Source organism: Corvus cornix, chromosome 6 (assembly GCF_000738735.6).
Source record: "Corvus cornix cornix isolate S_Up_H32 chromosome 6, ASM73873v5, whole genome shotgun sequence".
NCBI classification, from domain to species: domain Eukaryota; kingdom Metazoa; phylum Chordata; class Aves; order Passeriformes; family Corvidae; genus Corvus; species Corvus cornix.
In genome coordinates, this window is record NC_046336.1 from 20,136,328 (window position 1) to 20,163,204 (window position 26,877).

At 39.8% G+C, this 26,877-nt stretch overlaps 1 protein-coding gene across 14 annotated transcripts in view; it reads right to left on the reverse strand.

Annotated features, from left to right (window-relative positions):
- SORBS1 (sorbin and SH3 domain containing 1) overlaps nt 1-26,877 on the reverse strand; it is a 75,113-nt gene that overhangs the window by 26,188 nt on the left and 22,048 nt on the right. For 4 of the 14 annotated variants that reach the window (XM_039554117.1, XM_039554118.1, XM_039554120.1 and 1 more), the window contains 14 exons: nt 25,106-25,247; nt 20,072-20,101; nt 18,712-18,887; nt 17,886-17,949; nt 16,681-16,755; nt 16,295-16,357; nt 12,543-12,590; nt 12,299-12,428; nt 10,198-10,312; nt 6,914-6,997; nt 4,669-4,683; nt 4,094-4,159; nt 3,418-3,519; nt 2,034-2,083 (listed from right to left, as the gene is read on the reverse strand). In XM_039554117.1, the coding sequence (XP_039410051.1) occupies nt 2,034-2,083; nt 3,418-3,519; nt 4,094-4,159; nt 4,669-4,683; nt 6,914-6,997; nt 10,198-10,312; nt 12,299-12,428; nt 12,543-12,590; nt 16,295-16,357; nt 16,681-16,755; nt 17,886-17,949; nt 18,712-18,887; nt 20,072-20,101; nt 25,106-25,247 (1,160 nt within the window). The remainder of the gene's footprint in view (nt 1-2,033; nt 2,084-3,417; nt 3,520-4,093; nt 4,160-4,668; nt 4,684-6,913; nt 6,998-10,197; nt 10,313-12,298; nt 12,429-12,542; nt 12,591-16,294; nt 16,358-16,680; nt 16,756-17,885; nt 17,950-18,711; nt 18,888-20,071; nt 20,102-25,105; nt 25,248-26,877) is intronic. The other 10 variants (XM_039554124.1, XM_019292223.2, XM_039554127.1 and 7 more) reach the window with 5 other exon arrangements.

Here is a 26,877-nt window from a genome sequence, read left to right on the forward strand (position 1 = left end):
GTATAAATGGCCTTTCCAGGTGCAAAAAACTTACTAAGCAATCAGGCAGACTGTTTTCCTAAAAGCTAAGCTCATCTGATACCAGTTCTTGTGCTCAACCAGGCTCTGCAGAATAAGATGGAGTCTCACATAAAGCTATTCTGGGGCCAAAGCACGACTGCTGGAAAATTTGAAAAAATAAAAATATACAGATTTTCCAATTCATAGAAATATTTGACATCCTGATGTCCAAGAGTGATTCAAATTTATGAGAATTTGGAAATGTTTGTGATTGTATCTGGTTGTTGTAGATAAATTTGTACATGCATCTGTTTATTTTGGATAGATGCTCTGGGGTAAAAAGAAAGCTTTAAACACATCAGAGGACTGGCTATGGAGGTGGAATTACACAATGTCTGGATCACAAAGATTATTTTCATTTCCGGACAAGGAAAACCAGATCATGTGCAGTCCCATAAATTACTTTCTGGAGGCTCCTGAAAAGCACCACAAAAGAGAAAGAGAATACTGTCACTTTTTCAACCTAGACAAAGCCCAAACAGACCCATAGCTACAAAGCTATTTTTTATCAGGGTTATCTCTTTGATAAAGAGTGCATTCTTTGTCAGGTACCTGAGGAACCCCAGCCGGTTGCTGCAGGGAATAATGACTGCCCTGAGGTTAGTTGTTAGCCTAGTTGTTAAAAAACAAAGGGTTAAAACAATCCTCCTTTGAGAATAAACCTGGGAGAGATAGAGGAGGCTATTGGCAGAATCCTTTTACTAGCTGCTCTCTTATTCAGACCAGCAAGCAGTACTGCATTAGGGCCAAAGCAGTCTGCAAGATCAGGTGAATGAAGAGAGAGCAACACTGCAAAAAAAAGAAGACAGTAAAGTCCAGATATTTTTTCTCTCTGCTCTCTAACGGCAAGGCAGGGAAGAACGTGCAGCTCCACTGGGCCTCACTCTTGTGTCCTATTCCCAGCATACCGAGCTTGCTTCCTCTCCACTGGATCAGCCATTGGCATCCCTGAATGCTTTGTGTGGCACAGACAGTGCTGCTATGGGCAGAAATCTTACCAGCTGCTTGCAAATATAAGATATTTATGCTAATCTCAGAGATTTTATTCCTTCCTTCCAAAACAAAACAGTTGCAGCAGTTGTGTGGGTTTGCCAGCAGAATGAACACAGAAGGGAATTGAGTTGAAAGAAGTACAGGAGACCTCTAAGGCCCCCATAGGGGCAGGGAACACACGTGGTATCAGTGGGCATCTGGAGGAGAACCTGCCTTTTTTAACGAACCATCCTCATAGAGGGGATCACTGTGCCTATGGACAACATTGAGTATTCAGTACAATTACAAGGAGCAGCAGGCTCACATTAGGGGCTGGCTCTGAGGCTCAAATAACTCAGGATGACTAAAGTAACTCAACACAGCTCAGCATCTTGCTCTGGATTTTTTTGTGTTCCTCTTTTAAAACAAACCAACTCCATGTACAGCTCATTTACACAGAATATACTGTTTATTACATATTCCGCTGAAAAAGCGGTGCCCAATTAATCTTTGAGAAATATTGTTACTCCTACCACTGTTCCCTTCCTGTAGGCTGGAAAATTACTGCCTTTCATCAACTGCATCCATCTAATCTGGTGCACATAACACGGAATATCTAGCAGGAGCCAATCTATCACACGTGTAACAAACAATTTTTTTTTTATTCCACACAATAATGTTACTTGCATGAAGACACAGCCAATTTGCAAAATTCATCAGATGAAGTTAAAGGTCTCTTTTTTTTTAAAGCCACTGCCTAGCACAATCAGCAAATCTTATTTAAACAATACCATCACTCATGTAATCACTTCAAAATTCATTCTGGATCAAAAAGCAGACATTGTACCAGGACTCACCTAAAGCATGCATATAATTCTTACGGTACATGCATATGTCTATATCCATCTCCCAAACAGCCAACCCATGTCCAACGCCCAAAACCCTGTCCTACATGACCTCAGATTGTAAAAGAGACATCAACAAGCAATTGAAAAACTTACTAGGAAGAATGGTCTGTGGAAGTTTCCAGAGGAGTAACACCTGCTGTATTCTGCAAAAGTCCAAACAAAGGAGTCATTGATAAGCCCTTACATGTGAGGAGAAAGAAAAAGGCTTGCTTAAGTAATTTTCCATTTATTGCTTGAATATTAGCCTATAAGAGACATTGAGGTTTAAATCTAAACGCAATTTAAGCTGTCAATGTCTTTGCAGAAAAGCAACAATTTTCATGAGTTCCTTCAGGGCAGTGACAGGTTTTTAGCACAGCCGATGCCTTTTCGCAGTGCCTATTCTTTTGTCTGCAAATGAGTCATTGTGAATAAAGCCAAAAGCAAGAAGAGATAACCAGCTGGGCCATGACCAGGAGACACATGCTCATAATTATTTCCCCAAGCTTTCCCCCAACCGGTCACTGCCCGCCTTTGCTTTAAAGGTGTATTACATTTCTGCAGCACAATACATTCCTCAGCGTTCAAAAAATATCAAAGCTCTAAAAAGAAAAGCAACGTTTCAGTTCAGTTTCCTTACTTAAGAGAAGCAATGCCAGCTGCACAGGTTCAATAGCAAAAGCCAGTTCTTAGCCGCTTGCTTTAAATCCATCTAACGCTTCTTAGACACGTTATTTAAAAACTGAAGGCAATTTTAGAGGCAATTCTCTATTTGGTGTCCCCTCATCTATGTGAGGATTTCTATCTAGGACAAAAAAACAAATCTTGGATTTGAAAAAGCAGCTTTTCCAAGTCCTGGTGAAATGCCGCAGCTTCAAAAAAAATCAGCAACAGAAAAAAAAAGAAAAAATGGCGTGTTACCAATTAATCTATGATTTCATGGTTCGAGTCCTGCAGACTCTTGAAGCAGCAGCAGCTGACCTGCCCTAGAAGGCCATGGCAAGGTGCAGCATAAGGAAAATTGTGTAAAATCTCTCGGGAATATCCAAAATCTTGGGTAGGCGTGCGCTCCAAGCAGAGAGCGGGGCTTGTATGAAGGGAGAGTAGATGGCAACACGCTTGAAAGGCACGAGATGATGACGTGACATGCCAACCAAGAATTTTAAGCTGATTGCTGCTGCTGCCTATTCATGTGAAAAATAGGGGGTTTTTTTGCAGACACTGAACTCTAAACCTGAAACAGGGACTGGGATGGGGGTGGGGGCAGCTGAAAGCGAATGTGGTGGTGGGTGAGAGAGGAAATCATTGTATCTGAAATGGATTTCAAGCTGGATTCTCAGCATCACATTCTATTATTTCTGACAGCAACACAGCAAGCCATGCAGTCAGAACACTCAGAACCATTATTTATCCCAACCTCATTTAATAATCATCCAGCAGTGAATAGAGCAGAGAGTTTGGAAACAGGGATTGGCAGCATGAAAAGAATAGGAAATACCTTCTGTGGCTTTTTATGTGGTGCTTTATAAAGCTTCTCCATTTTTTCTAAATCTGCCTCTAACTCAGTCTGGTAGAGGTAGAGGTCTTTTTCTAGATCACTCTGGTTAAAGAAGGAGAAGAAGAATGGGAAAACAATGCTTAGGGTTAGGGGAAACCAAAGGAATGTTAATTTTGAAAAAAAAAAGAGAGCCTTTTAATTGAAAAAAGAGGAAGGTGGTATGGACAATACACAGAAAATCACTAGTAATAATCATGTTTCAATCATTATAGAGGAAATAGTTTTAGGCAATTAACATTCAAATCAAGAGATGCACAGGCCTGCTAGAATCTATTTCTACAAACCATAAAGTTATAAAACCCACCTGTAAAGAAAAAAAAAAAAAAGATACTGTAACAATATGCAATATGCTGTTAGTATAATTATCATTGCAAGTCAAGATAGCAAAACAACCACTCTAAATTATGGCTGATTATGATTTAAGAACTGTTTATTTAATGAATTTACCAGCTACTTAATTGTTAGGCTAATGAGCTCAAGCCCAATTAAAAAAAAAAAAAATCACTCACAAGCACACAAAACCCAAGCAATGCTACAAGAAAAAAAAAAAGAAAACCACATACACACATATATACGCACTAGATGCTGTAGTACAACGTATGTGAGACACAATTACCTTTCTATCCTCTCTAGTAAGGATAGAGCAATCTCCAGGAGTATAATCCCAAATCTTTTTTGGAGGCTGATGGAAAGCAGAGGAAGGAAATGAGGAAATGAAGATAAGGAAAGACATCACAGAGAATATGGAAATTGGATTAGAACAGAGGGGAAATACAACAGGGAATTTGCATCAACACTGAAAAGAAATTATAAAATAACAACAAACCACAACAGAGAAAGAGAGAGAGAAGGAGGGATAAATCTGCTATAGCATAAATATCAAGAAATCATGGGGGGCAAAAGGGAATATACATGCAGTGTGGAAGGGACTGTTTTCAGTAATGCTTTCAGAAATTTTTTTTTGCACGGTGCTCTAAGGGATTTTGGACTCTCTAGAGGGAGCCCACAGATATTGGTTAAAGCATTCTTAAAAAAAAAAAACCAAAAAAACAAAATGGGGGGGGAAACCACACAGTCATAAAAAGCATTTGTTTTGCTCATTCTTCTTTTCAAAAGGAAAAGGTAAAACAATGTTCTTTGATAAAGAAAAGGGAAAATCTTTCTCACACCCATCAGAGTATGAATACATACCATGTGAACAAATGGCTGATTTTCCAGAGGTGGCATTGTGGGGCAATGAGAATGCAGAGTTGTTATTTTTTATGTTACTGGTTTGGGCGTTGGTTTGTGGGGATTTTTGGTGGACAGAGTGGGACACAAGAAAGTTTGGGAACTGGTTATTTAAAGTTCATCCTACAGCTGAAAGTGCCGATTTCAAAATGGATTTTTTTCTGTTTGGATGCACATGTAAATATCAGGCAGGATTATTCAGAGTGAAAGACCGGACTGGACTCCCATGACTGGAGTGAGCAAAGCTACAAAAAGCATGTTCTTTGGGCTGTGGCAATGAAGCTCAGAGAAGGCTTTGCCAGCTATAAAAGTCTGAGATGGCATCCTGAATTCAAGTGCCGGACACCAAAGCACTGTTTATGGAGTTCCGCATTCAGGAACTGGCATAGTTCTTGGGGAGCTGCACAGCTTTGGAACTGGACCAAGTTCAAGGCAAGCCATAAGAGAGCAGCACTTAACAAAAGTGCCCTGAGCAAGGTCGGGAACTTGTCACCAGAACAGATGCTCTGCTGAACACGAGACAGATTGCCCTGAGATACCCTCTTCTGGAATGAGGCCAAGGCTCCATGACTAAAAGCACAAATCCACACTTTTAAAGAACAGGTATACCCCCATATGTAGAAAGAACCAAGGGCATAAATGGTCTCCTTTCTTTGACACATTTTTCCATTAACTCACACTAACTCAAAGGACCACAGAGATGACAAACCTTCACTCATTGCAAAAGCAGATGGCTATTAATTACACGGCAGCAAAGATAAACAGGTTTCTTCTCACTGTGGAAACATGACACTGTGGATAACTCACGGCAAATTTTAAGGAGTCAAATCCTTATACTGACAACACTTACAACCTCAGTGAGGTGAGATTTATCTGACTTTTACTGCCTAAACATTAGGAGGGGTCATCTCAAACCACTGCTGAAACTCCTTCTTTAGCTTAGGATGGAAGGTCCATAGTTTTCTATGAAAGACTGGACTACTCAACCACTGTACATGCTTGTTTTTCAGCAAAAATTATGCTATTTGTATGATGTGATCAGACTGAGCACACAACTCCAGGTAGCTACATTCTGTGCAGAGGAACTTTGTCACTTCTGTCAGAACAAAGACTAGATTTAAAGGAAACTTGGTCTCTAGTGTCCATGTGCAGTTGCCTTTGAAGACAGTACTAAACCTTAAAACATATTTCTGTTTTGTTGTACACACATGGAATCTCAGCAGCACTCAAAAATTGTGTGCATGGGCATTTGACTACTGACCTCAAGGGGAAAGCAGAAATGACAAACCATCACTATGCTTGAATACATGTGAGAGGCTGATACTGACCCTCTGGTGAAGTAACAGTAGCTTATTAAACAGTATTTAATAACTAAGTTAACAGTCTTTAATCAGTAAGAACCAGTCCATTACATGCTTTAAAGTCACATTTTTTTCCAGTAGCCATGACCACTGATGTGTTCCCTCCATCAAAATGTTCTTTGTCCTATTGAATAATTAAGCTTTAGTTCATCTTCTTCCAGAGAGGAAATCAAGGCTTTTTTTTTTTCCTTCTTTCCACACATAGCAACACAACTCCATTTGAAAAGAAAGAACATTGTTCTCAGACTCCTTTGGTTTCAGGGAAGGGCAAGGGCTGTCCAACACAGACTAATGCTCCCCATTTTATGCAATGGGCAGCTACATGCATAAGGAAATAAGCAGGAAACAGGGTCATGATCTGTTTAGGGACTGCTAGAAATCACTGACCTACAGTTTACAAGCCAGGGACAGGAATAAATAATTCTCCTTGACTTAAAGCTACCTATCAGCCATCCTAGATCTTGTCAGGCAGAGGGAGAATAATGGCTTTGAATAAGGACTTTTAAGAATGACAACAAGATATTATTTCTAACAGCAACAACAAAAATGCAGTTTGAACTATGGTGTGTGAAAAAATATTACCTTGTTGATACATAGTGCTGGAAGGTGGGGAATGTTTGTAAATGGCTTCAAAACACTAAAAGTGGCCATAGAACAGCTGCTTTATATTAGTACCAGGATGACATTATGTACAATCACATCTTTAAATGAGTAAGGCAGCTGTTTCAGATTTAGGGCCTAGGAAAGAGATGTGACAATCATAAAAAAAAAAAAAAAAAAAAAAAAAAAAAAAAAAAAAAAAAAGGCAGGTTGACTTCATTGGTCATTGCAACTATCAAACTTACCGGTTTCCCAAACTCCAATTCCGAAAAGAATTTATACCAAGGTTCATTCTTTAAATCTATCTCTTCTGGGCTTATATCCCGAGTCTAAAGGAATTGGTGATAGGGGAATGGAAGAAAGAGAAGGATAACATTATGCAAAGAATACACGGAAAGGGACTGTTAGAGATGCAGATCTCATGACTTCCATTCTAAAATGTAGATATTTAGTCTTATAATTTGGAATTTCTATAGCATGTCTCTCATAAAGGCCATGAACTGCTTTGCAAACATCAGCTAAGCCTAGTAGCATCATTGTGAGCAACATGAATATGAATGAATTGCATTTTACAGGTCAGGAGACCCACGTAGAGAGAGAGAGATTATGCAGCTTGCCCAGAGTCACAGAGAGACTGAATGGAAGAGCTGGTAGTCAAGCAGTCCCTCTGTCGTACAGTCAGACACTTCCATCAAGTCCAAAGCTGCATGAACTTTACTTTTATTAATCTTCAATTGGTTAAAAAAAAAGAAAGAGAGACTCAGTGAGACCTGATTCAAATACTGCATCTTTAACAGCACATGAACATGTGAGAAACCCTGTTCTATACACTGCAAACAGAGCGGAAGGTGGTTTTCTAAATCATACAAGACACATGTCAGAGAGAGTGCACCCTGAAAGATCTCTGAAAGATGGATAGAGCGACAATATTACATGTTTCTTCACAAATAAATGTTAGAGTATCAGACAAAACTATAATGAAGGAAAATCAGACAGGACAGAAAACAGTACAGCTGAAAAGGAAATTCCCTGTCATTCATACCATCTGTTTCAATGCAAAAAAAAAACTGAAATAGTTGTAGCTGTTTGAAAATACTGATAATGAGGTAAGAGAATAAAAGTCCATTGCTAAAGCTTCTGAGGTACCAATCCCCAAAAGATATCTAGCTAATTCTTGCATTTCAATATACCTAGTATAAGACAGAGAGGATCTCAGTGCATTAAAAATATAAACACGTTATGTCTGCTGTGCCAGTGTGATCCCAAGTGCTCCATCACAAGGAGGAAGGAGCCACACAGACGCACAGTATCCTCAGGGAAATCGTTTTGTGGTGGGGTTACTGAGGCAGTTGACAACAGTGCTGGACTTGGATGTCCCAGATGCTGCCATAGCCATTAGCATCACAAAAAAAAAGCTCTAGGAAAAGAGCTCAGGATCAATGCTGAATGAGAGGCAATGCAAGATAAATAGTTACATCATGTTTAATGCCTGATGGCCTGGAGAATGATTTGACTATTTCTTAAAGGCACGAAAGAATCAATACATCTATTTTTTATTTACTGCATTCCAACTAAAAGCACTCATCTTATATAACTGTGTTTACTTTAAAACAATGTCCACTGATGTCAACAGGAAGCTATTCATTGCTCTGAAATGGTTTCGGGTTGGGATTCTGATAGTCACAGCTGTAGGTGTGATTACCAGGAGATACTCAAAACTCTGGCACCTCCCTGAAAGATGTAGTCACTAACCACTATATCACTGTTATATTTAATGAGACTGATGGAGACTGTGAAGCTACTACTTCAAGACCTTTCTTCTCTGGTCTGTGGCTTTAAATTAAAGCTCTTAAAATAACATTGGAAGTAACACAGCTATCACTTCTGTCTTGGTTTTGATGAGTTCTGTACATACAATCTTTTCCAATTATGCTGATGATGGTTCTGCTTGTGGCTTTTAGACTCTGATTCCACAGCTCAATTTAGTACCTGATGAAGCCTGAACACGTAGACAGTGCCACTGGTGATGACAGACCTTTTGCAAATGTTTAAGTACACAGATGAAGCCGGCCTTTTGCCACAGGTTTTAATCTTGTCTGTTTACCGTGAGACAAAATTGATGTTTAAGTCAGCAGAAATCTGGCTCCAGGATGGACTGCAGGAATGGAGGTGTCATACCATGTTCAAACCACTCCTCACTGGCACTTCTCTAATGGGCTGAGCCAACGCCCAGTAGTATCAAGAGGGAGTCATCCACCGCCCATTGCAATAGGCACTAGGATCGTGCTCCCATCAGGAGCAACCTTGTTGAAGTCAGTGAAGGGACACGGGTGTGAAAAGAAGTTGGTTGCAGGATCTTCAAAAAGTGATGGACCTTGATTACACTTGGAAGGAAAAAAGAAAACCCACCAAAATACTAAGGAGAAGCATCAGGTCCCACAACAGACTTGATTCTTACATTTCTATTGATTTAAATTGCTATTCACTCTTGTGTAAAATCCTTGGCAGGTTTTTCAGGAGCATTCCTTTATCTACTCCATGCATGGATCAATGTCTGAGCTGTTAAGGCACAAAGTCCAGTTTACATTTGGAAACTCACTGCAATTCGCATTTCTAATTGAATCCTTCAAATTAATGCCTTTATAGAACAATTATATCTTTATGCACTATCGTTTGTTATACAGTACTGACATCGTTCAGTATTTTCTAGCAGTTTCAGTGTCACATGTGCACCATGGAAGGACACCTGTGGTGATTTATACAGGACCAGCTGATGAGGTTAGCATCATCTCTCTGCCTGGTCCCTTGTCAAGTATTCTCAGCCAAGGCTGCAGAAAGAGACTTTCGTATGTCCCCAGCTGTCACAATTCACAGCACTGCTTACTAATTGAAATTACTTACTAACTGAAAACCAACGACTGAAATTGGTAACAGCTCACTTAATACTGCAGGTTACATTCCACCATAGCTGGGGAGCTCACATTCAGTCCTGCCACCTCTGCCACAGAAGTGGTGAGATCCAGCTGAGGAAAAAAGCAGCCCAGGGAAGATGGCCATATCCTAATGCGCACCTCAGAGGCATCCATGGAGGCACACTAAAGGCACTCTAAAAACTAGTTCAGTGTTTAAAGCATCAGAGGAACATAGAAACTGAACCTGCCTTCTCTGTTGCATAATGCCTTCAACCCTCCTGCATCAGCTAATGCTGTGCCCTAGAAAAAGTACAGCTGGCAAAACAGCTGCTGAACAGGTCACAGTGTCAAACATGGATTAAAAACTAGGGTTAGTGATCCATACTTAACACGGAAAACAACATGTCCAAAAGGAAAGAAGCCTCTCAATCCCCCTGCACCTTGCTTTAGAGAGAACAAAAATGTTAGGAAGTTATGCAGAACAGTTTTCAAAATACATCACATGAGCACTGCAATGTAAGCATAAGGAATCCCATCCAAATAGAACCACACCAGCATTTAGAGAGTATTTCATAATCACAGGATAAAGCCACAAACTAGGATAAATCAAACATTACCATCTTTTCGTTGTTCAGAACGGAGGACTTCCCTGGCTGATAGTCATAAATGCTCCTGGGTTCTGCACGGTATTTTCTGGTGTCCACCTTCTTGTCTGGAGGCTCCCAGTCAGTCCTGAGGAAACAAAAATCAATTAACCCAAAATACTGTGGTTTCTTTGGAGACAAACACTCCATTTTGACAGATGCTTTACCCCATTAATCATGGTTTAATCAGGGTACTTTTCCTTAACCCAGGAAAGGAGACTGCTACAAGAGGAACAGTTCAGATTGGGGTCTGGACACCTACTTGTTTATCTGTTGCAGGCAGAGTTTGATACAGCTCAGCTGCTGAAACAATTGGAGCAGAGGGGGGTTATTCTAAGAACTTTCAGTAAACTTCCAGGCTTCTGTATCTTTCCTCACTGGAAACAGCTTAATGATGGGCTTAACTCACAAATATGAACATGTCCCAACTTTGGGCAGAACGTAGGTTAAATTCCTTTTGCTAAACTTCTGCCTTTTAGCCACATCACTGATTACCTGACTACCACTGCTCTGGATTCTGAGGGCACTCTGGATTCCAAGAGGAGGTTTCTCCTAGAGACATGAAAGAATTATCTCAGGCTGCTCTATCTTAAGATGGCTAAGAACAGTCCATTAACATATCCAAATCACTATTTTGTGCAATGCCTATACCAGCACAGTTCAAACAACAACAGCCACAAAACATTCAGGGTCCATATCCTACAAGGTCCTGCTGCTCTGAAAATTGGTATAATCAAACACCTCATGCAGAATAACAAATGCTCTCCAAAAAGCCCAGAAAGCAGCCCTTTTAAGATGATGAACTAATTCTGATTTTGCTCTTGGCATGTTCTCTTTGATGGGCAATGTGTATGTTGATTGATCTCACGCAGAATTCACCAAACAAAAGTGAAGCATCTATCTGAAACTGCTGCTCCAGGTTTCCTCTCCCTTACCCTTCTGATCTGGTTAGGGTAGAAACAAACCACTGAGCTGCCTAAACTCTCTCCACTGGCTGAGGAGAGACAGAGACGACCAATTTAATTTTTTTTTCTATCTAAAGTAAGGCAAGATGACAGTCAAAATGATTGGCATACAAACAGTGTACAAATTTCAACAAGAATGAACTTTGCTGTCCAGAATAACTTGATTGCTTAAGACTTCAACCACAGAGAAAATTCTGGTGAGGCACTGGCTTGCCACTAGATAATAGGAAGCATTAATTATGGTAATCCTTTCAGTTGCAAGAGTTTTCTCAGAGAACAAATACACGAATGCCTTCAATTCCTACATAAGGAAGACACATTCTATCAATAAACTTTGTCTCCTGATCCAGTGACCTCAGATGCTCGCTAAAGCATCAATCTCAAATTACAGCATTGCTCATTTGAGGCAGCAAGTGAAAAACACTAAGAGCATGTAGAAGGTGGTAAAGGAGGGAGGAGCAGTTCAAGAGCTGGGAAAATTCAGCAGGACATAAAATATTCTTTGGTCATTCTGCTTTTCCTTCATTTGGTAAATGCATTTTTACTGTTACAAAGAGGTTTAAAATACATGGTAATAAAGCAAAAAATGAGGAGGGAAGTAATCCTAAAGATCAGAAATGACACTGCTGACTAGAACCTACTTCCAATAAAGTTCACATGGGTAAGACTGCTCAGAGATGGAAAACGTAACAAAGTTTTTTACCAAGGTTCAACACAAATCTAAATTTTGCTTCTCTATAATTATCACTACTTGTTTGTATTCTGAGGCCTTTACAGTGTCACACTGAGCCAAGAGTCTCCACTGTGCCTATGTGGTAGGCACTGTATAGACACGATACCCAAGGAAACACTCCTCACCCAGGCAGGAGACTATGCAACAGACTGTGTGAGGCCTCATAAAAAAGACAGACAGAATGAGGGACTGGGCTGTGACAATGAAGGAGTTCACTGCTGCCTAGTAAAAGACTCAGAGCAAAAACTACACATTCAACTTCCAAAAGAGTTTAACTGGAGTTGTGGACCTAAGGCTTCCACTTTTATCCCCTTCCCATTGGCAGCTTTCAGATATTCTTCCAGAACTGATCCATATACAACTTAGTTCAGGTCACCTTTCTGGGCTTGATTTCAGTGATGAAGTACGGTTTGGCAGTGGCAAAGTGGCAGACCTCTTCACAACCTTCTCTGAATCAATATTGTCCATCTCACTCTTGGAGCGGGGAACAGAAAGCTGGGTTCTGCCTGTAGGATAAATCACATATAGGAATATTGGTGAACTGGATAGGAGACAAATAAATACATGCTTTACATGCCCTTTCTGTTTGACAAATTAAACAAGAAATGTGAATTACTTACTGTCCTCAGAATAGGAATAACGAGGAGAGTATGAATCAGAATCTTCATCTGAAAGACAAAAGCATTTTGCAAGGGAGTTGAGAAATCCCCGAAGAAGAAGCAGGAGAGACCCTTTAATTTCTTCTACTAATGCATTGACAATAATTTGAGTGATATGCCCAATACTTACCTCAGGGAGAGTATCCTAAAAAATAAAATTCCAATGAGGTTTAAATTGCATTTGAAAATATTTCCTAGATTAGATATAAATATTAATATACTACTTACACTAATACCTTTCTCAAGGCTCTCAAAGAACTTTCGAAAATAATCCCTTTTTATCATAAAACTCCTCTATATCAAGGGTTAATAGATCCACTTTATCAAAAGCTGAGAGATAGAGAATCCAAAAGCCATAGTCTATGATTAAAATAACTCATTAGGTGCTAAACACAATAATTGAGCTGAGGAGTCCTGCTGCCAATCACATATGATTTTTGTATTTAGCTATTAGACAGCATCCAAAGGAGGGCAATGAAGGTGGTGAAGGCCCTTGAGGGGAAGCCGTATGAAGAGCAGCTGAAGTCACTTGGTCTGTTCAGCCTGGACAGGAGGAGACTGAGGGGAAACCTCACTGCAGTTACAACTTCCTTGTAAGGGGAAGAGGAGGGGCAGACACCGATCAAGTTCAGTCAGGGGAGATTTAGGTTGGATATAAGAAAAATCTTCTTCACCCAGAGGGTGATTGGGCACTGGAACAGCTCCCCAGGGAATTGGTCACAGCACCAGCCTGACAGAGCTCAGGAAATGTTTGGACAATGCTCTCAGGCATTATGTGACTCTTGGGAATGTCCTGTGCAGGGCCAGGAGTTGGACTTTGATAATCCTTGTGGGTCCCTTCCAACTCAGCATATTCTGTGATGCTGTGACTGCAAAGGGATTTGTAAGCAAAAGTATTACTAACACCTCTGCAAGGAAGCTACTAAATGTGACAGAGAAAAAGACAGAAAAACAAAGAAGACGAAGCTAGAATAAACTAGATTAAAAAACTCTTTAAAGAAAGTGTTATGTGAATTTAGTGATGCCAATCAACAGGTTGAAACAATTTCCAAATTTTCTCTCAAGGACACCGATCAGATACTACAGCCAATCTCATCTGGTGGAAAAAAACAACCTGGCTAACACAGCTGACCTGAAGTTGCAGTCAAGCCTTCATCAAGCCTTTCAGGAAGACTCAGGGAAGTCTAAACTTCTAGCCTATCTGCTTTAGTTCTCTTGGTGAATGAATTAGAAGGTTAAAGTTCCAAAAAGATGATTATTGATTCTTGGTATGCTTATCATAACCTTCAGGTTAAGAAAAAGCAAAGGTCAATTTTCAGGCCAATTTCCGTATTTTAAACCTTAATGACACAAACCAAATATATTACACTGAATTGCTGACAAAAATGACGTTATTCTTAAATATATATTTGGTTTATTCAGATAGAAAAACACTTGGTAAATCATAAAACTCTCAGCAGTCCCTAAAAATACAGATGAATAAATGTCTAGAACTACCTTCACAGCCATTCACCTCTAATAATCTTATTTAGTGCTGGTAAGCAATAAGAAATAGTTTTATTTACTTACTTGATGAGAAATATCAATATTCATTATAGCTCATCATTCAAACAAGAAAACCATACAATAAAAAATTCACTTCAGATAATTGCTATTTTCCAATTTCTTATATTCTAATATCTACAATAATGAGGAGAATAGGTATGTTTTGTCTCTGAGTATCTTATAAAGAAGAGTGTCTACATTTCTTTCCTTTTTACATAAGAAATACTGAAACACAGAAATCTGGAACGATTTGATAATGTTAAAGAGTAAATCAGCATTGAGCATTAAAACAACATCTGTTTCTCAAAGCTGCATTCTATCTATGGGACTCTTCTTCACAGAGCAGAAAATCACAAGCTTGTAACTTCAAAATCTGATTCCTTTAAAGAAGAGAGACTGTTTCCCTCTAGATGGTAGAGAATCTGCAGGGTTGGGTTCCATTTCATGGATTGCACACATTCTGTATGTTTCTAGAAACTCTGAATATATTTTTGAAGAGAGCACAAATCCTGATGTTTCTAGGAGATCTTATGCATCAATCCATTCTGACATTAATTGTATGAAAGTGAGGCTCCAACCCATCTCTATATAAACACTGCCACTGAGTACCTATCTTTGAAATGTTTTCTAAACACGTGTCTTGGGGTGACACATGTACTCCAACCCCTCCAACTCAACATCAAATATTTTGTATTTCTTCTCAAGAAAAGAATCCAAGCAAATATTAGAGCAATGTATCCCAATATATTGAGAATAAAAATTAGTGTTTGGTCCAATAAAATTTCAACTATATAAACCAGCAAATTACTTTCATATGCACATTTCTAAATGCATAGGAAACATTTATGGGAAAACAGACTCTTTAATATATTATCATCATTGGGTTTGCAAACTATGTTAGTCCAGATGAGTAAAATAGATTTTCAAACCTCATTATGAACAATGAAATATTCTCTGTAAAACTCTTTTATCCATTAGTTACTGAAACTGTTTCTCTCTCACCCATACCCACATACCATTCTGCCAAGAGAAAATAACTTACCCTACATTATGATTTGCAAGGCAGGACCCTTCACCTAGTATGTTTCACCAGGAAGTTATCAAGTGTCTTAGATACCTGTATGACACTTCATCCACATTCATTTTAACAATGAAATGCACCTTACGTTTCCTTGCCTTCTTCAAGCATCTCAGCTCATATTGCATGCTTTCTTCTTACACAATACCCACCAGATGTTTACAACAAACATTAAATAAAATGGTTAATTAATAGTCTCACCAGGGTTGGCTTGAGGCACAGGCTAAGTAGGCAAGTTCCTAAATTGCAGGATCTAAAGTGTCACCAAAGCACCAGGTCAACAAGGCTGTCACCAACAACTTCCCAATCAGGTAGATGTCTGTACATCCAATGTGTGCAGCAGATTCCAGTATTTCTCATATATAAGTATTTTGCACAGTCACACAATTATCACTGCAACAGATGCTATTTCACCATGCCTGAAATATGACTGCAAAGTATTCTGATTTGAATACAAAGTTTAAGTGAATCTGCTGAGCAAATGAAGAGATAAGGTAAAGAGAGTGTTATTTCAAGTAGCAAGATGTGCTGATGAGACCAAACTCTGTCCTTGCCTAGATATGCCAAGTGCACCTAAGACCAGCCCTGAACCTATGTTACCAAGTTATTTTTATTTTAAAAGACTACACTGAGGGACTGATCCAAAACCCACTGAAGCAAGCAGCCTTTTTACCAATATGCTTCAGTGACATTCTGGATCTGGCCCTAATACTATGTTAATGTTAAAAACCAGAAGCAAATAATTAATAAAATTTATTGATTTGAAAGGAGGGGGAGAAATCTCAGTTAAACCATATCTTTACATGTAAAAGTCAGCAATCTAGACATGTTAAATAATCACTGCACACGCAACTGATAAGCGCATAAAACCAAGCAAACCCCAAGTTTGCAGCATTAGTCAAATACTAGTTACAAAGGCAGAGGAGCACTGCAAAACCAAAAAGGCATCATACAGTCAAGGCAAGGCTTAGAGTGCAGCAAATCATTATGAGGCAGCATAATGCTCAGCAACTAGAAAAAACTCCGGGAAGAAAATAAAGGGATAAGGCAGCATTTGTGCAGATAAATATACATGGACCTTTATTATTACCTTCAGAGATAGGACTAGGAGTAGACGCAGGAAACTGGTATGTAGGAGAATAAGGATTGTCTTCTGCAGCAGAGAAAAGCAGTGGATTTTGAGACTATCCACAAGGAAGTGGAGGTTATGCTTCATCCCCCAACTTCTATCACCATATGATTTTATTCCCTACTTTAATAACACTAGGATAGATGGTATCAGACTTTAAAAAAAGATTAATAGATTAGCAAAGGTTTAGTTATTTTATGCATCACACACGAAGGTATGCTGGGCATAACTGAATTTCCAGGCAGTGTAACAGAGAGCTAGAACCTGAATCTAGTTACTATTAGGGCACTACAGTACAGTTAACTCAAAGCACAAGACAACAGATACTCTGACTGAACTTCTGGTACCTTCAGTTTTTTGCTGGATTTCAGGAAGTTCAGGAAATATGTAGGTAGGGCAATAAGGGTTTTCTTCAGGATTGTCTAAGGAGAGGAACATGATTTGCAAAAAAGAACAGAGAGGACAGATTTAACGGGGAAGAAGGGCGAGCCAAGAATCCATTCAAGCTGACTGCAGAACAGTCCCTCTCGTGCTGATGTTCTAGCTTGACACAACCTAGAATGCGTCTTTGTTCATTGCTGCCTTGCATGTCTGGGCCTTGTGAGAGATCCTGGAAGCCAAGGGGACCGAACTCATCTCCTCCATCTGAGCATGGGCTCAAACTGAGCTAAAGAACCTCTGTTAGGAGCAGCAGGATTAGGAAATAGTTCAACCCCTCCTCATTCCATCCGCTACAGCACAGCATTTATCTATGCATAAAGCTCATCAGGACAGCGCCTGCAGCAGCAAATACAGCTCCAGTTTGGCATGCTCCACATTTTGCTACAGAAGCACAGATCTGAGCTGCGCTTGCCTGCGTGTCAGGCTGTTCAGAAGGTTCAGTTTGCAAATGCTACTGCAGCCATTTCTCACACAGAAGAAAAATGTGAATGTATCAGCAGTCAGGCATAGAAGTGCGCCAAGGTGGGAATCCCTTGAGAGTGCACCACTAGAACGTTTGGAAGTCCTCACCACAATTCTAGGTTTTTAAAGGAGAAAGATAGGGGTTTTGAAAAAGCAGAGTTCAGATTTTGAATTCACCAAAAATTAGTGGAAACCTTTCCACTGGTTTCAGTGAACTTCAAATCATGCTTTGTTGTGCAGATACTAAAGCTTAACAGTATAAAAAGTTTTCTCTTATGCACAGAGATGTTTCAGGGATAACCTACTGTATTTTAAAAGTGTGTGGGTTGGGTTAGCTGGTAAAATTGGAGTTCAGGGACCTATTTTCTCCAAGTATGAAATTATTATTGGCTTTTCTGGTCTCAAATAGTATACTTGATTTCGTGTTCACCTTTCAGAACAACTCAGACCTTTCTTTGGACTTCACTGTTCTCTCACCATTGACTTCAAAGATTTCAAATACATTGGTTGAGTTCTGTGGTGCAGAGCAAACACTAATTAACATAAAATGCTTTTATTTAACACTCAGTACAATTCTTCATATGAATGAAACAAAATGTCATCAAGGTGGTTCTTTTAAAGTAAAAAAAACCCATCTGTGCTACAGTACCTCTGTTTAGCTTGTGGATCTGTTTGAACATCGTCTTGTACCAGTCCTTTGATCTGTCTGTATTCTATTGGAAAAATAAATATACGTAGAAATAATCAACAATGGTTTTACCAGCCTTCAAAGTTATTCCAAATCTTCCAGCATTGAAAAAAAATTACACTCTGCTATGTGAAAGCTGTATGATATTAATATTCCAAAATATGAATTATTTCACTCAGGTATATCATCTCATATGAGGTTTCACTCAAGTAACTAATAATGAACAAGCTTTGCAGAGGCAGGCTGTAACCTCTGTAGAACTGCAGATTGTATGAAATGTTTTGCATATTAATCTGGTTTGACATCTAAAATTAAACATGTTGCCTATTTTAGTCATACATATCAATTTCCTAAGTATTCAGTGGACAGTTAGAAACATTGAGTGTTTAAGTCATTCCAGACACTAGGGGTAAGAACAGGTTAATAATTCTTTTCATAATTTCCTCTGAACACTGAATGAACGTAACCACATATAAAAGAGGTATCTGCCTCTAAGATGGCTAAAATGAGACAAAACTCTCCTTTAGCTGCTAGATGGGAAGGAAACAGAGGAGCAGAAAACATAATTTTCAGATACTGTGAGAAGAAATACTAATTTTTAATTTTCTTTTCCTGGAGGCAGCTGAAACGGGTCATAGCAAATGGAATAATTCATCATAAAATATATTGGAACTAGAATTTAATCTTCCCTTAAATCTCTGCAGCTGTAGTGAGTTCCCTCAGTCCTAAGGTAGGCAGAACCTAGCTCAGGTTTTTCGCATCAACCACATGCTCAGTGTTGTCTTACCCTCAGTGGAATCCCAATATCATCGACAGAAGTATCAGCCATGTGGTGAGGGCTCTTGACAGTGCTTCTCTTTTCTTCCACCGCCCTCTTCTCACTTGGCACTGTCTCCTGAACCGGCTTGTCCCGTAGAAGTGCTGAATCAACTTTATCAGGAACTAATCTGTCTGGCACTGAATCTGGAAAGGACAATGGGGGATTTTTACCTCATCCCAGCATTTCACAACATCACCATATTCCGCTCTTTTAAGGCAAAAATCCTAGCAAGTAGTTGATGAGACAGACTGTGTCACTGCTGGCTGTGCTTAGCAGCTAGACTGAAGGAAATCTCCCAAGAAAATGCCTGATGCCAGCCAAAGCAGGCAAGCATCTCTCAGGTTACCATCACACATCTCACGACAGTCTCAGCTGTCATATAAGACAGTGGAGTATTTTGGTATCAAGAATTGTTCCTTTTAACTAATTAGTAACTCTACAATGTCAGTCTTCATCAAAAAGCACCAGTGATACAGTCTCCCGTACATCATTTTCTGCTGATTTCAGCCTGAAGGCGCATGGTATGTGGTAGTGGTGCACTACTTTTTAACAGCTTGCATTCACCTGTCTGACAATTCCATTTGTTGCAGACAGTATATGATGTTTCCAATTCATTTCCATGCTTTAATCAGAGTGTGTAAACAACAAATGTTGTTTAAGCACACATAGGACATGATTGTACAGCAGTCTGCATAAAGATGGAGGGAAGTAACTAATTTCTTCAGATTGCCTTGCTTCTGAACTGGAATTCCTTGACACTGCCCAACTGACACCCAGAGGTAGCAGCAGGCATCACCAAGGGACTTCAGGTTGCTCTGAAGCTCTACTCTGCTCTGCAGAGCTGTAGCACAGCAACCCTTAGTCAAGGACTTTTTCTATGTGGATTTCCTGGAGAGGAAACACCTGCAATTTTAGTCTGCCTCATCAAGACTTTTGCAAATCCGATAATTTTTACATCACTGCATGCATTGAAGAGAGAAAGACATGTTTATTCACATGCACATTACCATCCTGCCCAAAGCCATTAAAAGTGTAGAAATCTGATAGGGGCAGACAGTGGAGGAAAGGCTCGTGCATAGCATTGATCTGTTGGCACCTTGAGCAAACACAACTATGCCCTGCAAAACTCAGTACTGAAGGATTTGTGTTTAAAAGGTTGGTAAATTTTATGACTTAGGACAAACAGATGAGTAATTTAGTTGTTTGGTACATTTCTTTGCAGTTCCTGGGCAGTGTGTTTGCTAAAGGTACCCCACAAGCTATCAAAGCAGCAGCTTTGCTCCAGCAGAGGCAGCAGCTGGGGAGTAGTAGACCTTTCACATCATACCTGCCAGGCTACTAAGCCTTTTTTGCTGTTCTGTGGTAAAGGAAGAAACAAAACAAAAAGAAATACAGAACAAATGTGTGAGACATAAACAGCAAGTGCTCTGGTGCTGCATTTCTGACAGGCAAGAAATACGCTGTAGAATGATAGCAGCTGCTGGAGAGAATCTGTTTTCAAATACCCTGCCACAGTGACAGCCCACAGTCCCTTCTCCACACAGCAGCCTCATGGAGTAACATAAATCTCATGATGCAGTGACCAACACATTTGAAAAGAGCACTTTTATTTAAATTTTCATTTTTTTCATAACATCGGAGAATGATACATTGGACAGGAGACAATTTGAAAACCAGTAAAAATTCGGAGTCAAGCAACTTGACACCTAACTCTGTTATCATTACCATAAAGTACATTTTGAAATAATACTGCTGTAGCATTTCAAAAGGATATAAGAAATGATCGAGTCATTGTGGGTGTTTGCTGAATCTCATCACATATTACTGAGCCACAGATTCAGTGATTTGTGCACAGACACAGCTTGAAGGCTTTGATTCTCAAAACGGTCCCCTTGGTTAGAGGCTTTTCATTAATGAGTTCCCAGACTGGGATATTTGTGGTATCTCTCAGCAGGTTTGACCACCCTCAAGTTAGTGCTTTCTAAAAGGACGCCCAAATGACTTACCCAAATCACAGCTGGGAATAAACCAAGAATGCTTAGCTCTGTTCTCTGCTTTTTTTACTCCCTAGCAATTAACTGTTTTCCTTAAAGCATGAAAGCCATTTGAAAAGAATAAAACACTTTAATGACATAAAAAGTACAAACACTTTTGAAAGCTCATATTGTTAGAGCAAAGATTAAAAAACTTTAATATATTAAACACACCTGTTATATATTAATGATAAACCATGCCATGCAATGCCTGCACGGGAAATAAGTGTGCTTTCGGGTGGCACAGAACACTCGCCAAGCAAGTCTGCAGTAGTAACAAACCTCCAGGTATGTGCTGTTTTCTAGAGGAACCCACCTTCACTAGATATTTGTACTAAGTGGATCTTCTCAGCAAGGGAGACTGGTATTTCTCCTCAGTGTAGCTCCCTGATCAATACCTCTGAACTTTGCTCTTTAGCCCCAGCTCTCTGCTCTGCTGACCACTGATGGCAGGCTGCTCCTGTTCATCATGCTCACACAATAGCTGCCAACACAGGAAAAAAAACCCTCCATGCACCGGATAAGAGGAAGAGTCAGCACTCTGAGCCAGAAGAATAGATGGGAACCACCTGCTGCAGGGTAAGCAGGCCTCCTGGAACAGGTTGCTGTACTATGAGAAACTGCAAGTGAGAAATGCAACAATGGCCATCTCTGAAACTTGGGAGGAAAAATGTAAATGAGAATGGTCTCAGCTTCAGCCATCGTTTCGCAGAGGAGAACTGTGCTGAATCACTGAGCTCTTTTGACAAGAACATGTAGCTTAAGGAGTCAATGCCTGAGAGTTTTTTCCTCTTTTCCACAGAGGAGAGAATACCATGAATTAATAGACTTTTCATGAAAGAACCCAAATGTACTTTTTACATGAAGGGAATATCTCCTTTTCTCTTGTATCCCTGTGTAGGAAAGGGAGCAGCTGATGGATAGAAGCAGAAGCAGCAGGAGGTGTCTGCTGTTTCACTCTCGTGCTTGACCTGAGCCAGACTGTAGCCCCTGACACACACCAGCTAACTGAGGCTTTCACCCTTGATATCTTGTGTTCTGGGACTGTAAGAAAAGGCCAAAAACTTGCAGGCTTCTCAGAGAAAGGGTCAAGCCGAGGGATAAAACTGCTGGGAACAGTGAAGGAATGATTACAGATGCCTTCGGAGGTCCCCCAGAAGAGGTAGCACTGGAGGAGACTAAGATTTGAAACCAGTAAAAAAAAAAAAAAAAGGGAAGGAGAACCAAGTATTTGAGAACACGTTTAGTGCAAAATAAAGGCATTGAAAAGAAAATTTGCTAGAAATAAACAAGAGGATCTGAAATGACTTGCTTACGAGTTTTATTCAGTTGATATTACTGAAATCCAGGAGAAGAACATCTGAGATCTTTCACCACAACTTACTGAGATCAAGCAGACAAAAAAGGATATAATGTACTTTCCGTGTTTCAAATGCCATTATCCGCTTCTAAGTCTCTGATAGTTCCAAACCAAAGGGTCTTAAATGCAGATCAATGAACTAGCAAATAAAGCACAAAATAGTAAGAAGTAATAGTAATAAGCAGGAGATGTCTGGTACAACAGTCCCTTCAGAGAATAAGAGAACTAACTCCCTAAAAAGCAATCAATAATCCACTGACGAGAAAGAAAGTCACATTATCCATCTGGAAGACTAAACTACTAGAGACCTCAGACTTCCTGCATTAAAAAGACCTTGAAATTTCTAATTTACAGGGTATTTCAGAGCATACAAAAGGAATTTTTACTAAACATCATGTTGACATGAAGGAATTGATTTCAGTACCAAACATAATCAACCATTCAGGGGAAGGTGGACCATAACCTAGTAACAATTTGTTATTTGCCATGAGAGCAACCTAGTTTTGAGCAGATAAGGTTCATAAATATGAAACCAAATATGAATCATGTCAGCCAGGACAGAAATTCAATAGATAATTAAGATCTGAGAACCATTCAAGAATACTAAGTTAGCAGATCGAAATTTTAATGCTATGCTGGGATAAATCCTAGATAGGAATGGAAGCATAAGGAACTGCAGGAAACCCTCAACACATAAAAAGATGGGAAATGTACACCTACAAGAAGGCAACATATGCTGGGAAATGAAAGAAAATTACAGTGGAATAAAAGCATTAACAGAATGTCTCAGACTCAAGAATAGGTTTGAGGCACAAGAAGAATAAACAGAAACCTAGCAATGATCTTGTTCTTTTACAAAATAGGCACGATGGAACTGTTAATAAAAGGGCAGGAAAGATGACACATCTGATTACTATTTCCATTCTGCATTTGAAAAAAAAAAAAGCAGAAAAAAAGAAGTATGATGTCTCACTTTGCCTGATGGAGAAATATTTTCCACTACAACAGTAACTAAGGACTATGCTGAAGAACAACTGAGGTCAGACAAAAATGAGCATGTTCATATAAACCACAGTTAAGAGTTTTAGAATAGTTCTCTGCTCTAAAGAGAGCAGTTATGGAGACTGGACCATTCATCCTCAGTATGTCTTGGAACACATAGGAAACTCTACAGGACAAGGAAGAAAGCAAATGTTGTGACAACCTTTGAAAAACATTAGTCTGATGGTTGGGACATCTGTCTGTCAAGTCAGCAATAATGCCATAAAAATGATTTACATGGGATCTTCTAATAAATACATGGTCGGACACAAACAGTGTCAATCAATACAAATTTGCGACTAAGATGCCTTGTCAAACCAACATGATACATGTAAATTACAAGTTTGACTAATACAGACTGAAAAACAGGGATTAGAATGATATACTTCACAGACATGATCAAATTGCATATCCAGCCATGATCTGTATCACAAAAAAACATGATGAGAGAAGGCTCTTCAGTCTATCAGGGTAAAGTATCATGAGTGCTAATAGCCAAAAGCAATATTCAGACAGGACAAAACCATGAAGGTAATTAGTAAATAGAATAATTTCACATCAGTTCTCCCAGAGCCAGTGTGAATGTTATCATCACATTATACAACTTGGTCTCTCGTGCTCTTAAAGTCTATAGAGAGAAAATATCCTTGTGTTGTATACACTGAAATACTCCAAATTTGATGAAAAAAAATGACCAGAAGCATATACCATCTCGAGAAAGTCAACAAAAAGCTTTGAGATTTAAAAAGGCTGCCTCAAATCATATTTTCTCCTCTTGATGCAGCTGAGGAATCCAGACATCCTCATTCAGGAGCACATAAGCAAAGCTGCTTCAGATGCTAGCAAAAAGGAGGAGATAATCCACTCATTACCCTTTTAATCTGGTGGGCTACAGTGAGAACACTATCTTCAGGATCAAAGACTGAAGCCTATTTTTAAAAGGCACTGACAAGAATCTCATGAAGGACTGCAAAGGAGCACATCAATGCTGTAATTAAAATGGCTACAGAATGAGAGTTCAGGCCTTGACCCTATTATCTGATTTTATTTTTTTTCTTTGCAAAAGGTAAGCCATAGCACTAGTGGCTAGATTCCTGGAGTTTCCCAAGCCCACTAGAAATCAAGGCAAACTGGACTGCATCTCTGTGGCCTGTTACAAGCTACAGTCTTTGGTGATGCACAAGGAACTGGGAAGCTGTGGTAATGCCAGCCATCAGGAGAACTAAAAAGGACAAGCGAAGGTTCCCTCCAAACCCAGAGGTAAAGAGATGGAACTATCCATTCAGGCTCTGTGAGAAAGGCTTTGATTACTGGGAGTTCTCAAACAAGGCTGTTTTGCTCATATGCAAATCCAGAGCTCAAGGATTACTGCAGTATGTGTTTGAGTTGATCCAGTTACTGATAGTGGAACAAATTGCCAAGATCAAACTCGTGGGCAAGCAGATTATTTACTATTGGGCAAATCATGCTACGAATTCAAGGTCAAATCTCTCCCACAGAGATCTGTAACAGAAAATACAGCTGCTTTCACACTGCAGTAGCTGAGAAGTAGCATATTACCTTTTCAAGCTACCTCAAGTTTCTTTGTGTCTACAGATATGTGGGAGCATACACCCTTTTCACCACAGCAAGACACCTGACAGCTGTTACCTTGCAATACCCAGCTTATTCATATGTCCACAGCCCAGTTAAAAACCTCTCCCCAGCCTCAAAGAGCTTCTGATCCACGGGTTTTAATTAGAAAAAACATACCACTTTCACTTGCCTGTTGTATGTTCCAGTCACTAAGACTTTTTTGAGACAATTTTGTTAGCTCTTAGTAGTCTGGACCTAATTATCCACAGCACACACATTCTCCAGTTCCTTGTAGCCTAACATGTCGTTTGCTCATTTTGAGCCACAATTATCTATATGCAAGTCTCCTTACCTCGATTGTGCTGCAAGAGGACAATAGTGGGATTGACGATTGTGGTAGAAGGATAGGCAGAGGCAGACTTGCTGATGGAAGTGATGGAGGTTGGATAGTCAGTGCCAGGCTGGGGCACTTCATTTAGCACAGGACCTGGGTCCTGAAAAGAAGAGCAACACATCATTAGCAGCGTGCAGAAGGCTGCTACACTGGGAAAATCTGGAAAAAAACCCCTAACATTTTAGGCTGAATGAGAAGCATAATCATAGCAAATTTTAGTAAAAAAGGCATAAGCACAAGTATTACCTGGCTCCTTGTACATACCCTGCCCATTGTTAATGAAATTAGTTTGCTAAGGCAGTACTATAGTTACTTGGTGTTGGGTTTCACAGCTCCAACCCCAAAATAGGGCACTAAGTTCATCTAGCAGACTCTTTGGAGCAAACACAAGGTGTCAGAAATGAGCAAATCTGGTTGGGGGGAAGATGCAGACATCTTTCCCCTGATACATCCACATACAAACATTTGATCCAAGAGTATTCCTTTCACAGCAAGTCAGACATGCAAAACTCATGCAGTTCTGGAGTGAAACAGTATTACTGCAGCTGGTTTGGTAAGAAAAGTCCTAAGGAATTAAGTTAGCACCATCACTCAGGAGACAGTGTGATACCTACCTGATTAAAGTAATGACATAAAAAAGCTCCAAAACTGACAGAGGGTAAAAAGTAGGACTCTAGTAAGGAAGACGGCTTTGCCACTGGAGCACAGATAGCAAGCTGCTCTTGCTCTCCTAAAGCATCCAGGTGCAGTATTTGCTTATTTCAAAGCCACCTCTGATACCACCACAGCTCTGGCTGCTCTGTAGAAATACAGGCTGTGTCAGCAGAGAGACTTTGAAAACTAGCTCACGTTTGAAAAACCTCAGTCCATGGAAACTGGACTTTTGGTGGTGGTAAGGTGGCTAAGATAAAGAAGGGATGACGACTAAAGACTGTGTGTGCATCAGTTTAGACTGAGATTTTTCAAAGCATCTTAAGGAATTTGGACACACAATTATCTTTAATGGGGACTGAGCATCCAAACAAAGAGAATATGGGACAGCAAACTAAATTCCTGTATTCCTGCTGCTCCACTGTCAGACTCAAAAGCTGCAAGCCAGGGATCTGTAAAATCAGCTGACTAGTCAAGGGAATTTTCATCACTATTAAAAAAACCCCAAATATGCACAGAATATTGCTCCAGAAAAATCCCTGCTTCCAGATTTTCTGCATAAGTGCAACTGCAACTCAGTGCCCTTCATGCACACCAGAATCAGATGAAAGAGCATCAGGCAGGGGACTGAACAGGGGCCAAAGTGAGGCCTGGCAACAGAGCTCACAGACAAATCATAGTGACAATTGGCCATAACCAGAACAAGCACCTACAGCCTCTCCAACCTTGAGGGGAAATGGGGAAGAACAATTTTGTTCTGTTGGATAAAGGTGATCTTGCTTCAAGCAGCAGCTGGTCAGGCCATAGATATTTCATGGGGACAGAAAAGAACCAATGGTCTTCAGAAACAGACCCGAGAGAGACCCAGCCCCATCTTTCTGACTGCGGTAACAACAATAACAATACGATTAGAGAAAAGGAGGAAGAGTCAGGGAAAAGTGTGAGAAAATGCTGTGAGCTTCACTTTGATAACTAAAACACAAATAAGAATCCCTCAAAGAAAAGGAATGCTGGATCAGGATAGGCTCAGCAGCCCCAGAGAAGTCACCAAAGAGGGTGAACAAAGACCATGTAAACCA